The sequence below is a fragment of the Macaca mulatta genome, chromosome 3 (assembly GCF_049350105.2).
Source record: "Macaca mulatta isolate MMU2019108-1 chromosome 3, T2T-MMU8v2.0, whole genome shotgun sequence".
Lineage (NCBI taxonomy): Eukaryota > Metazoa > Chordata > Mammalia > Primates > Cercopithecidae > Macaca > Macaca mulatta.
The window spans coordinates 142,915,267-142,929,511 of record NC_133408.1 but is presented as its reverse complement, the minus strand read 5'-3'; the positions used below and the strand labels follow the sequence as shown (position 1 = coordinate 142,929,511).

Sequence of the window (14,245 nt, the reverse complement as noted above, 5' to 3'; positions counted from 1 at the left end):
TTATTTCTGTCTATATTAGGTATAATTTTGATTCTTGGAGAGAATTTTCTTATTTAGATGAAGAAGAAAAAGAAAAAGCGGAATGGTATGTATGCAAATCATTAATAATGGAAGGTGTTTATTTGGTTCTCTGGTATTTGTGATGATGTAAAACTATGTCACATAAATTTTCTTTCAAATTTTTCTCTTTGTACATCTTTTTTAAACAATTTTTTAATATTTTGAAATCCTTTCTCACAAGTTAAACTAGGTGGGCCCAGATCAATAATTGGTTAGGATATGCTTAAGAAATTGCCAGGGAATATAACGTCAGCGCAGTTCAGCAAAATCTTTTTCTTCTGGTTGCTTAACCTAGGTTTTATTAGGTTTTGTTTGTTTGTTTGTTTGTTTTTTGTATGTGTGCAGAAATGCTTTTGACATGAATGCCCAAAAAATAACCAGAATTAATATTAAATAGAACCAATGTTTAGTCCAGGCCTGCTGGCTCATGCCTGTAATCCTAGCACTTTGGGAGGCTGAGGCAGGTGAATCACCTGAGGTCAGGAATTCGAGACCAGCCTGGCCAATATAAGTCATTGTTTAATGTTAGTAATGACACAGCATTTTAACCTTCTAGGATGTTATTTACATATTAATATTTTATAAAATATTACATTTTCCAGTCACAGTATCTATAAGCAGTAGTTTGTTTCCAGTATTTTCTGTTTTATAGTCGTGATGAGAGGAGATGGATTGAAAAGCAGAACAGAGCAACAAGAGCACAAAGAAAAAAAGAAGAAATGAACAGAATAAGAACATTAGTTGGTAAGTATAATTAATTTTTTTTTTTCAGTCCCCCAAATGTTAGAAATTCAAAATGAGATCAACTTTTTCTTTTGGTAGACAATGCATATAGCTGTGATCCAAGGATAAAAAAGTTCAAGGAAGAAGAAAAAGCCAAGAAAGAAGCAGAAAAGAAAGCAAAAGCAGAAGCTAAACGGAAGGAGCAAGAAGCTAAAGAAAAAGTAAGACAACATTTAATGAAGGTGGACTTTAAATGTTTATGAAATCTTTAGATTATAAATCATGCTGCTATAAAGACACATGCACACGTATGTTTATTGCGGCACTATTCACAGTAGCAAAGACTTGGAACCAACCCCAATGTTCATCAATGATAGAATGGATTAAGAAAATGTGGCACATACACACCATGGAATACTATGCAGCCATAAAAAAGGATGAGTTCATGTCCTTTGTAGGGACATGGATGGAGCTGGAAACCATCATTCTCAGCAAACTATCACAAGAACAGAAAACCAAACACCTCATGTTCTTACTCATAGGTGCGAATTGAACAATGAGAACACTTGGACACAGGAAGGGGAACATCACACACTGGGGCCTGTCGGGTGGGTGGAGGGGGAAGGGATAGCATTAGGGGATATACCTAATGTAAATAACGAGTTAATGGGTGCAGCACACCAACATGGCACATGTATACATATGTAACAAACCTGCATGTTGTGCACATGTACCCTAGAACTTAAAAAGTATAATAAAAAATTTAAAAAATACATCTTTATTCTTCACATCTATTTTTTTAAAAAACTATAATTTGAAAGCAGAGAATTGGGTGCTACTGTGAATGAATCATGACAAGTTGGTATAATTGAGAGAGATCTTCCTTACCAGCAAATTTTTATTGAGCAAAAAAAGGGTGTCATACGTTCCTTTAATATTATGTTTATTTCTAATGTTAATTTTACATTTTCTAATAAATGTCTATGGATCTTTACCAGCTGCCTTTCCCAGTTCATCCTTCAGTTTTCAATAAGTTTATGTTGCCTTTTTCCCTAATATAATTTATTAAAAGTTTAAATTTTAAAAAATATAAAGCATTTAGGAATTTTACTTTATTAAAATGATTTTACTCCCTTTTTTTAAAGCAAAGGCAAGCTGAATTAGAAGCTGCTCGGTTAGCTAAGGAGAAAGAAGAGGAGGAAGTTAGACAGCAAGCATTGTTGGCAAAGAAGGAAAAAGATCTCCAGAAAAAAGCCATTAAGAAGGAAAGGCAAAAACTTCGAAACTCATGCAAGGTATGTCAGACTGAACAAACACTAGGCACAAGTAAATCAAGTTGCTGATTAATCAAAAAACAGTTCTCTTTTTCGTTTTTTTTTTTAGACGAGTCTTACTCTGTTGCCCAGACTGGAGTGCAGTGGCGTGATCTTGGCTCACTGCAACCTCCCCTTCCAAGGTTCCAGCAATTCTCCCACCTCAGCTTCCAAGTAGCTGGGATTACAGGCGTGTGCCACCACGCCCAGCTAATTTTTTGTATTTTTAGTAGAGACAGGGTTTCGCTATGTTGGCCAAGCTGGTCTCGTACTGCTGACCTCAAGTGATCTCCCCACCTCAGCCTCCCAAAGTGCTGGGACTACAGGCATGAGCCACTGCGCCTGACCAAAATATTTCTTGAAAAAAAATATATTTTTATTTATTTATTTGAGATGGCGTCTCGCACTGTCACCTGGCTGGAGTGCAATGGCATGATTTCGGCTCACTGCAACCTCCACCTCCTGGGTTCAAGCAACTCTCCTGCTTCGGCCCCCTGAGTAGATGGGATTACAGGCACCCGCCACCATGCCCAGCTAATTTTTTGTATTTTCAGTTGAGACGGGGTTTCACTGTGTTGGCCAGGCTGGTCTTGAACTCCTAACCTCGTGATCCACCCATCTCAGCCTCCCAAAGTGTTGGGATTACAGGCGTGAGCCACCTGCGCCCAGCCAAAAGAACAATTTTTAATTAAGTTGTTGTTGTTGTTAGTTGTTGTTGTTGTTGTTGTTGTTGTTGTTGTTGAGGCAGAGTCTCACTCAGTCACCCAGGCTGGAGTGCAGTGGTGCCATCTCGGCTCACTGCAACCTCCACCTCCCCAGTTCAAGCCATTCTCATGCCTTGGCCACCCAAGTAGCTGGGATTACAGGTGCACAGCACCACTCCCAGCTAATTTTTGTATTTTTAGTAGAGAGGGGTTTCGTCATGTTGGCCAGGCTGGTCTCGAACTCTTGGCCTCAAGTGATCCACCCACCTTGGACTCCCAAAATGCTAGGATTATAGGCATGAGCCGCTGCACTTGTCCAAGCATAAATGTATTTCTTTTCTTTACTATGCAATTATAACTAAACGAGTCTGGTCGTGGTGGCTCATGCCTGTAACCCCAGCACTTTGGGAGGCCAAGGCGAGCAGATCACTTGAGGTCAGTTGTTTAAGACCAGTCTGGCCAACATGGTGAAACCCCATCCCCACTAAAAATACAAAAATTAGCCAGGCCCAATGGCATGTGCCTGTAGTCCCAGCTACTCGGGAGGCTGAGGCAGGAGAACTGCCTGAACCTGGAGGCGGAAATTGCAGTGAGCCGAGATTGCGCCACTGCACTCCCGCCTGGGAGACAGAGTTAGACTCCTTCTCAAAAAAAACAAACGAACAGACCACTACAACTAAACAGGTTTAATTTTATCTCAGTGTGTTTTTAACTTTTTCTAAATTTCACCTTACATATTTCAGTTTTCAACCCTGATAGTTTTTTTCTAAACATAATCATCTTACCATTATCAAACCAAAAAAAAAGTTAATATTCTGAAACTGTCCCAGCACTTTGGGAGGCCGAGGTTAGTGGATCACAAGGTCAGGAAATCGAGACCATCCTGGCTAACATAGTGAAAACCCGTCTGTACTAAAAATCCAAAAAATTAGCTGGGCATGGTGGCAGGCACCTATAGTCCCAGCTACTCGGGAGGCTGAGGCAGGAGAAAGGCGTGAACGCGGGAGGCGGAGCTTGCAGTGAGCAGACATCATGCCACTGCACTCCAGCCTGGGCGACAGAGCAAGACTCTGTCTCAAAAAAAATATATATATATATTCTGAAACTGTGTCTATATTCATATCTTCAGTTATCTCAGCCATGTCTTTTTTTTTTTTTTTTTTTGAGCTGGAGTCTTGCTCTGTCACCCAGACTGGAGTGCAATAGCGTGAGCTCAGGTCACTGCAAGCTCTGCCTCCCGGGTTCAAGCGATTCTTCTGCCTCAGCCTCCTGAGTAGCTGAGACTACAGGCACCTGCCACCATTCCCGGCCAATTTTTGTATTTTTAGTCAAGACAGGGTTTCACCGTATTGGCCAGGCTGGTGTAAAACTCCTGACCCCATGATCCACCCACCTCGACCTCCCAAAGTGCTGGGATTACAGGCATGATCCACCACACCCAGCCTCAGCAATGTCTTTTTATAGTTGGTGTATTCAAATTAGGACCCAAATAAGGTCAATACAATATAAATACTTCAGTTGTTGTGTCTCCTGGTTGTTCTTAAGACCCTCTAGTTCTGTAACACCTCTGTATCACCACTTCTCCCCACCTCACACCATTGCCACTGATTTGTTGGAGAAACCAGATCATTTTTCTGAGAAGGTGCCACAATTTGGTTTTAGGTTGTTGCTTCCTATTGGTGTAAAATTAATTTTTAGCTTAGAAAGTTTTTTTAAAAGTTTTAACTTGTTTTTAAAGTTCTAAAAGCTTTCAATTTTATCTAAAATGGTATCATTTGAGTGAGTACTGGCAGTTTTCATTCAAATACAGTTTCCACTAGAAAGTATTTACCAAAAACCCCATAAGTTTTTAAGTATAATTTTGACCAAGAGCTAATTCTTATATTTTAAGCTGGTAAAGTCACAGGACAGTACTGTTCCTTACTAAACAACATTGAATGAATAAATTGGTGGAATTCCAAGCTATAATAGAGATTGCCACACAAAGAATATTGTGTACTATACCATTGTCCATTGTAGTTGAATCTAGCAAGTATGTAAATGTGTAATATGTATAGAAAAATTATCTTTTATGTGACTATCTAGAAGGCTGTAGACATGTATGGTCTAATATATGCTATCCTAAATCTTCAGATAATAATACAATTGAAATTAACTTGCCCCATCAGCTGACATTGAAAGAGGCTTAATAAAAATATAAGCACTTGTTTCTTTAGGCATTTTAATAAGGAAAAAGAAAATCCAAATTTGAAAACATATATATTTTTCTCAGATTCCACTGTATAGAAGATTGTTTTCAGAAGGATGCAGTGTTATCAAAGTGGTAAAGAGCATGGGCTCAGGGCAAGCCACCTGGGTTTGAGGCTATTCTCTGCTTACCTCTTACTAGCTGTGGGACCCTCAGGAGATTACCTCAACACTTTTGTGCCTCACTTTCCTCACCTCTTCTATAGTTGAAATGATACCTAGTCACAGAGTTGTGAAGATTAAATGAGATAATTCACATGTAGTGCTTGGCACATTCAGCAAGAACCTTAAAAGGCCAATCAGGAAATAAAGCTTGAATAGTTCTTAGAGATTATGCATAAATAAAAGTCCTGCCATTTGGAAACTTTGTTTTCTTGCTCCTTTCTCACATAATTTATTCATTCAGAGTAAATACTCATCAGATTATCGTAAATCCATATCTGATGAGCATTTACTATGTACCAAGCAGTTGTAATTGATGTGAATGTAATGATTGCACAGTTCTTTCAAGGAGTCTACTGATTAGTGATGAAAAGTAAACAAGCTATTCTAACACTTCAAGGTAGGTATTAGGATGAGAAGGTACCAAAAAGGTAGTCAAGGAAGGCATTCTGCATCTAGTAGGATTTAGCCAGGTGAAGCAGTATGTACACAGGATTAAGGATAAGACAGATGGAGTATTGAGAATGCAGAGATCCAGAGAAATGAGATTTAATGAATCAGGGGCACCTGAGGAGGTAAGGAGGAGCCTGGTCTTAAAGGGCTTTATACGTCTTGCTAAAGAGCTTACTCCGATCCTGAGTTGGTTTTGGTCAGGGTGCTGAGAAGACTAGAGGCAGAGAGACTAATTTAGGAGTCTTTTGCCACAATCCAGGTGAGAGAGTATTGTGGCCTGAACTCAGAGATGATAGGGATGGAAAAAGGTAGATGAAAGGGAGAGAGATTCAGGAAGTAGACTAGGCTATTGCCTGTTGGGATTGATTGTGTGTGGGAGGTAACAGGAGGAGTGAGATCTTTATATGCCTTGGTTTATTGCACGGAATACTGGATGGATGACGCTGGTAGCATTCAGGGAAGTAGAAAACAAAGGAGGAGGAAAAGACTTGGCAAAAATGATTTCAGTTTAGGGTGTGTTGAGCTTGTTGGGACACTCAAATGGAGATAACTCGGCACATGATTGAGTGTGTAAGTTCAAGAACAGGATTATCACAGACTCTTCCACATCTTGATAGCACTAGAAACTCTGCAGATATAGAAGATCACCCTGGGAGAGGGTATAGAGTGAGGAGAGTGGAGGCTGGGACTCTGGCAAAACACCAGTACATAAGGTACTGATAGAGGAAAAGCAGCCTGAGAAGGAGTGACCAGGCAGGTAGGAAGAAAATCAGTAGTGCTTTTGGAAGCCTAGGGAAGAGTGAATAGTAATAGAAGCACTGGAACCTTAGTGAGAGGCAGATTGCATGGATTAAGGAAGCAAGGAGAAGTGAGGAATGGGAGACATAAGTCTCAACAGCAGCTTAAAGCATGGCAAGTACTCGCCAGTTACTTCTTGTGCATCATGCTGTTCCATTCCGAGCACAGTCTTTAGTTAATTGAAATTTTTGCTAATACCTCTTGTTCCTAAGCACACACAGTCATCTTTTTAATTTCACATTTAAAATTTCCAGATTTTACAGTTCAGCACACATTGCAACAGGCCGCCAAACAAAGGGATTTTGAGTCATCATAAAGAATTTCTTGATCCTTAAGTGATTCTCTAAGGAATCATTCTGACTTTTTATAACATCCCTAGGCATTCTTTTTTCTGTTATGCTTCTCCTTGGTATGTACCTCCAACTTGGTATATAATGCCTTTTATTGCTAGGTGATCAGGGAGAGCCCTGGGAGGTACCGTGGAAGTACAGCTGGGGATGGGCAGAAGGCCATTATGTATGTTCACATCAGGAACTCCTGAGAGCTCATGCTTTGTAATTATGTTGATGGATGTATTTTTGAGTGTGAGTAGATATAATTTTTGTGTTTGTGCTTTTAGACCTGGAATCATTTTTCTGATAATGAGGCAGAGCGGGTTAAAATGATGGAAGAAGTGGAAAAACTTTGTGATCGGCTTGAACTGGCAAGGTATACCTATGGAACTGCTATTGAAGTCTTCACTTGAGCTTAGGATAAAGTTTCATTTCTTCTTTTTTTTTTTTTTTTTTTTTTTCTTTAGCTTACAGTGCTTGAATGAAACACTCACATCATGCACAAAAGAAGTAGGAAAGGCTGCTTTGGAAAAACAGGTAATAGAAGAACACATCACTCCTGCCTATATGTAGCATTTAATTCTGCTTTTACCTGTTTCTTTACCTAATATATAAGTCACCAAGTACAAACAGTATCTGATTTCTCTGTGTTTCCCACTGTTTTTTTGTTGTTGTTTTGTGTGTTTGTTTTGTTTTGAGACTTGCTGTGTCGCCCAGGCTGGAGAGCAGTGGCACAATCTCAGCTCACTACAACCTCCGCTTCCTGGGTTCAAGTGATTCTCCTGCCTCAGCCTCCTGAGTAGCTGGGATTACAGGCACACACCACCACACTCGGCTAATTTTTGTATTTTTAGTAGAGACGGGGTTTCACCATGTTGGTCAGGCTGGTCTTGAATTCTTGACTTCATGATCCGCCTGTGTCAGCCTCTCAAAGTGCTGGGATTACAGGTGTGAGCCACCACGCCCAGCCTGTTTTTTGTTTTTGAGATGGGGTCTCTCTCTGTCATCCAGGCTGGAGTGCAGCTGGGGTTACAGGTGTGTGCCACCATGCCCGGCTGATTTTTGTATTTTTACTAGAGACAGGGTTTCGCTGTGTTGGCCAGGCTGGTCTCGAACTCCTGACCTCAGGTGATTCATCTGCATCGGCCTCCCAAAGGATTATAGGCATGAGCCACCACGCCCAGCCTGTGTTTTATGTAGTAAGTGCTGTTGTTGATTTAAGTTGGATTTAATGTGTATGGTTTTTACCATGCTTAGTGTTTGAATTGTGGTATCTATCACAATCATAGCTTTTGCAAAATCATCATTAGAAGAAAATAATTGTTTTGATTATTCCTTGAGTATTTTCATAGGGTAATAACATTTAGAACCAAAAGAGATCTTTGTTCTGTCTAGTCTATACCTTTTATTTTACAGATAAGAAAACAGGCCCAGAAATTCAATTCAGTTCAACAAGTATTAGTACTTACTATATATAACACTGTGCCTAGGTTCTTTTGGAGAAATGCCTAATGCTATTGCACCACAAAGGACTTAGGCTGAGAAGAACCTTAAGGACCAAAAGATGGAGAGCCCATAGTAAATGTTGTGTAGGATAGGAAGGGCCACAAGTTTAGTGGCCAGGGAAGGCTTGGTGTAGAGTTTGAACCAGCCTGAAAGGAAGGATAGAGTTAAAGTGAAGGTCAGAAGAATACCACAAACTATCAAATAGAAATAGAAGTATAAAGTATGGTTCAGCCTGGGCAACATGAACAAAATCTCTACTGAAAATACAAAAATTAACTGGCATGGTGTCATGTCCCAGCTTCTCAGGAGGCTCAGGTTAGAGGATTACCTGAGCCTGGGAGGCCACAGCTCCAGTGAGCTATGATCACATTGGTGCACTCCAGCCTGGGCAACAGAGCGAGACTTTGTCTCAAAAAACAGACCAAAAAAAAAAAAAAAGAAAAAAGGTAGAACATTATGGGGAAAAGGAGTGGGAAACACAATCAGTTAGAAAAAGTAGAACCAGTTATCAGGTTTTTAATACCTTGTTGACTAGTTTCCATTACTGCAAATCTTTGATTAACAGAAGATTCAACATTGTACTACTAATCTGACGTTTGTGGATAAGGTGCATCAGATAGATGTGACTAGTTGTGAGAATCTTACTTTAAGAACCTGCATTATGAGCTGGGCATGGTAGCTCATGCCTGTAATCCCAGCACTTTGGGAGGCCAAGGCAGGCAGATCCCCTGAGGTCAGGAGTTCAAGAGTAGCCTGGCCAACGTGGGGAAACCCCATCTCTACTAAAAATAGAAAAATTAGTTGGGCATGGTGGCAGGCACCTGTAATCCCAGCTACTTGGGAGGCTGAGGCAGGAGAATCACTTGAACCTGGGAGGCGGAGGTTGCAGTGAGCCAATATCACACCACTGCACTCCAGCCTGGGCAACAGAGTGAGACTCCATCTCAAAAAAAAAAAAAAAAGAAAGAAAAAGAACCTACACTATGAACGCAATGATGGGAATCAAAAAACTTTTCAAAGTTAGCATTATTGAGACTTTACTGGTTCTAAGGAATTGAAGGGGAGAAATGAGCCAAAGATGACTCTAAGATAGCAGCTGACAGAAGCAACAAGGCAAATAAAGGTTTTCTTTTTTTACTTGTGCATGTTTGAAGGTAGACTAGAAGGAACAATGTAAATGGTACAACTTGAAAATAAAACAGAGGCCATTTTGCTATGCCTTCACCTTTTGTAGAGAATAAATGAGATTGTCTGCAGAAAGGGTGCTGCAGAAAGGGTGAATGAGTTTAAAGAGAGGTATGAAATGGCCTTGTGGATGAATAACTCAGTGAACCACAGACTTGTCAATTAGTGTCCAAGGCTAATGGAAGACGTGACGTGAGTACTGGGAAGATCAGGCAGGCTGTGGGCAGTTCTTGGTCCCTCAGGCAGACCTATGCAGACTGGAAGCCAGAGCAGGAGAAGCCAGAGTGAAAAGCTGGTACTTGTTTTTGGGTTGGCCTTGGAGAGGAGTATGGGGTCAGAGTGAGAATGACATTAAGAGTTGAGGATCACAAAGCCCTAGCCAGGAAGAGAGTGTAGAATAGCAATATACTTTTAAGTCCCTGACTTATGATATTTGTGCAGATAGAAGAAATAAATGAGCAAATCAGAAAAGAGAAAGAAGAAGCTGAGGCTCATATGCGACAAGCATCTAAGAACACAGAAAAATCAGCTGGTGGAGGTGGAAATGGAAGTAAAAATTGGTCAGAAGATGATTTACAATTACTAATTAAAGCTGTGAATCTGTTCCCTGCTGGAACAAATTCAAGGTACTGGTTTTAATGAAACTTTTCTTCAACTCACACTGGAGCCTGGAGATAATGTAGACAGACTCCAAATAGCAGCACTTGTTATCACAGAAACTTGCAGAGATAAATTCTGTGCCACAGCAGAAGTGTGAAAAAGGTACATTTTGAAGCTGTCAGTCTTACCCATTACACCAGTACACATGCACATACACATAGGACAAAATGCTTCAGCTTCTTAGGAAATTGAAGATCATGAGACAAATCTTGACTTATGTTGGCCTACTCTGTCATGGCTTGTGCTGGGGATTAGGTTTTCTGTAGTTTTTCTTTTACAGTCTTGCTGTTTGTTTCTTCCCACCTCAAGCCTGGAGCTTGATTTTAACTCCCAAGAAAGCCCTAGGGACCCAGCATCCCTAATTCTATAGATGAAACTGAGGCTGTTTTCAGAATGATTGATCTTCTGAAGAAATGTGTTAAAGTGGCAGTATACACAAATAAGTGGTTTTATTTATGTTGATTTGTACACAGAATATGTAAGATGTATGGACTTAAAACCAAGATTATATAGTTGATTTAAACATATGAAAAGCAAAAACCCTAGTCCAGGCAACAGGAATTTATAGTAGCAGCATCATTAGACTACCAATTTGAGCTCATTCTATACTATAACCTTTCTGCAGTAAAAATCTAATGGTATTTGTTTTGTTTTTCCTTAATACTATTAAATTATATTATTGGTATAATATATCCTATCAGATGGGAAGTTATTGCTAATTACATGAACATACATTCTTCCTCTGGAGTCAAAAGAACTGCCAAAGATGTTATTGGCAAAGCAAAGAGTCTCCAAAAACTTGGTGAGTTTTGAGAAGTCCATTTGTTACTTTAAACACCTATTTTTAAAATAACTTACGCAATTTAATGAAAGATTAAATGAGATGATCTGTTAAGTATTAAAAGTTTTTCATTTCTCAGACCCTCATCAAAAAGATGACATAAATAAAAAGGCATTTGATAAGTTTAAAAAAGAACATGGAGTGGTACCTCAAGCAGACAACGCAGCACCTTCAGAACGATTTGAAGGTAAATTTTGCTTTTCTAAAAGTAGAAAATGCTAGCCATGTATCTGTGCTGCTTGGATATACAAGACTTAGTGTTTATGTTCAGAATGATAGGGAAATAAAATGTTTAGCAGACTGGAAGCTGTAAGCAAACATTTCCAGGGCAAAGATTTACTTCACCTCACCATTAAAAATGGAGAATTACAGTTCTTGCATTTCAGATGCCATTAGAGAAGGGGGCTGTGTTTGTTTTTCTTACCAGGTTTTACAAATCAGTGTTAGAGGATATTATTGGGACAAAAGAATAGTATTTTATCGGGATAATTGCTCGATTTTGAGAAATGTACTGTAATTATATAAGAAAATGTCCTTATGTTTAAGGAAAAACAAAGTAGGAATAAAAAGGCATCATGTCTGTAACTTATGGTTCAGAGCAAAGTATGTCTGTACATATAGAGAAAAAGAATTAGCAAACATGAAAATGTTCACATTTGGGGAATGCAGGCAGAGTATACAATTCTTTCTACTCCTCTAAAATTATTTCAAAATAAAGTTAAAAATTGTTAGGGTTCAAAACGAGCCTGGGAAACATAGTAAGCCTCTCAAAAAAAAAAAAAAAAACCCTGTTAGGGTTTGATATTGGGTGTTCTAATTTGATTACCCTAGACCAGTGCTTTTCATATTACAAATCATGACCCATCACTGGGTCATGAAGTCAATTTAGTGTGTCTTGAATAGAAAATTAGTGAGTGTGACACCCATTATATAGGTGGGTATACTGTAATGAAACTCTTGTTCATGTGTGTCTTTGTGTCTGGGGATGTGATACAAATTTTTTTCTTGCTATGAGTTTGAAAGCAGTTTATGTGAAAGAAGTTCTTTCACTTGATGTTCTGTGAGCCACCAGTCCTTTCTTAAACTAATCGCAGAAAGATGCTTTTGGATTAATAGACTTGACTATACATGATAAGCTGTTTCTTCTAAGAGTCCCAGTCTTTTACCTATCTTCTTAATCTTGTTTATTATCCCAAAATTTCAACTTAAAAGATATGAGACTCAGTGTTATATAGGGGAGGAAGATCACTGTTTGCAAAAATCAGGGGTAACTTGTTTGGCTGAGTTAGGCATTATTTCAGTTCTTTTAATAAAGGTAAGTAACAAGGCAGGGTTTCAGAACACCTGAAGGACACTTCTAAAGGGGTTTATTCTCCTGTGCCTTTATCTCCACAAAATACCATACAACAGGTATTAGCACACTAGTCTCAGCTCTTAGGGGACTTGTTTCCATGTTGGAGGGAAGTAGGCCCTGATACTTGTCCAGTCTGCTGTGAGGAGAGGTGACCCTGTGAAGGCAAGAGTGACTGACAGTAGTCCTTTGTCTTTTAGCATCTTTGCCTCTTTTATGGAAATGGGAAGGCTCCTTCCTCTTCAGTTGTACCATTAAACATCAACCTGGCACCATTTTTTGAATAGTGATTTCTCATAGGAATTTTGCAACAGTACATTTAATTTATTTTGGTATTGTGAAGTAACTGGAAAACAGCAGGAAATACTGCCATGTCACTTCCATCTTTTTTCCAAGAGAGGATATAAAATCTATGGTATTCAGGGCTTTAAACCAATATAAGGAAATTCAACAAGACTTCCTAGAACTTAAAAGTTACCTTCAAAAAAGCTTCTTATGTACCTTAGGTACCTTCAAATATTACACAAATTCTCTGCTTTGTTTTGAATAGGTAGTGGGGTTTTTTGTTTGTTTTTTTTTTTTCCTTCTTTAATTGGGAAGGAACTTTGGTTTCTAGGCTTAACTTTGTGATAGATCTCACAGGATGCAGTTTCAAGTAGTAGTCAGGGTACTGGTAATATTAAGTCTGTGTTGTCACTGCATAGTCTGAAATAACTAAATTGCCAGAAGTCCATTGACTTAACCAAATCAGCTCTCTGCCACTTAACATTCTCCTTTTACCTACACAAGTGGACTGTGTAATACTTAACATCCTTAAGAAATACATTTGTTTCTGACACACATCTTAGATGTTTTCTGAAATATTAAAGGTTTAGTTGAAAAACCACAATAGCAGTTATTGGAAATGTTCAGCATTGGCTCCCAAGATTTTAGCAGATGTGGTGAAGAGACCACCACACTACAACACAATCTAATCTCACCTTGCCTCTTCGGCACTGGTACCTTGGGCACTTGGCTTAATTTTGCTAGGTTTGTTTCCTTCAGTGTAAAACAAAAATGGTTTCCAGGGTTTCTATCCAGCAGAAGTTTAACTGTGAGGAAGCTCTTTTACCTATCCTGTAAGGAAGTAGATTTATCAGAACTCTCAATGAATTGTGGTTGTGTTTTTGAGCCCGAGAGTCCAACAGTACTATAAATTTAAATATGGCTTTTTTCCAGTCTAGTGGGTATATTACATTGATTTATAAGAGATAAACAGTACAAGGCAGATCTTTACTCTTGTGTTTTAAAAAGCCTTTGAGATTTTATTTTCTGGGATGTGAGTCATCTAAAGTTTTTTCTCTTCTTAACACTCAGAGGGATATATGTATCTCTCATCTCTACAAGTTTATTTCAAAATGACACATCCCAGACTGAAATGGGCACTTAGCGGACACTTGTGGACCACAAGACATGTCTGGGAACATGTTCTGAACAAGACAGTTTTCAAATAAAAATTTTTCTTAAACAGGTCCATATACGGACTTCACCCCTTGGACAACAGAAGAACAGAAGCTTTTGGAACAAGCTTTGAAAACATACCCAGTAAATACACCTGAAAGATGGGAAAAAATAGCAGAAGCAGTGCCTGGCAGGACAAAGAAGGACTGCATGAAACGATATAAGGTTGCAGACTTAAGAGTTTATAGATTGTTGTATTTTAAATTTAACGTGGGTTATATATAGCTCACATTTTATGTCTATTAAGTAGTTAATAATATAGTGCTTATTTCAACACCAGTAGTTATGGGGCCAATATTATTAGGAATAAATGAGCAACCTTAGAAACTTTCTAGGCCCTGGCAGGCAGTGAAATCGGTATACTTAGTACTGTCTTAGTTGTTTGAATTCTTTATACCAAACACTAGATT

At 38.9% G+C, this 14,245-nt stretch overlaps 1 protein-coding gene across 4 annotated transcripts in view; it reads left to right on the top strand.

Annotated features, from left to right (window-relative positions):
* The window catches only part of DNAJC2 (DnaJ heat shock protein family (Hsp40) member C2), a 33,908-nt gene that overhangs the window by 19,319 nt on the left and 344 nt on the right, over nucleotides 1-14,245 (top strand). For all 4 annotated transcript variants that reach the window (NM_001260798.1, XM_077994660.1, XM_077994662.1 and 1 more), the window contains 10 exons: nucleotides 20-85; nucleotides 713-804; nucleotides 883-1,004; nucleotides 1,929-2,078; nucleotides 7,080-7,168; nucleotides 7,260-7,329; nucleotides 9,925-10,109; nucleotides 10,845-10,945; nucleotides 11,064-11,171; nucleotides 13,846-14,000. In NM_001260798.1, coding sequence (NP_001247727.1) covers nucleotides 20-85; nucleotides 713-804; nucleotides 883-1,004; nucleotides 1,929-2,078; nucleotides 7,080-7,168; nucleotides 7,260-7,329; nucleotides 9,925-10,109; nucleotides 10,845-10,945; nucleotides 11,064-11,171; nucleotides 13,846-14,000 — 1,138 coding nt within the window. The remainder of the gene's footprint in view (nucleotides 1-19; nucleotides 86-712; nucleotides 805-882; nucleotides 1,005-1,928; nucleotides 2,079-7,079; nucleotides 7,169-7,259; nucleotides 7,330-9,924; nucleotides 10,110-10,844; nucleotides 10,946-11,063; nucleotides 11,172-13,845; nucleotides 14,001-14,245) is intronic.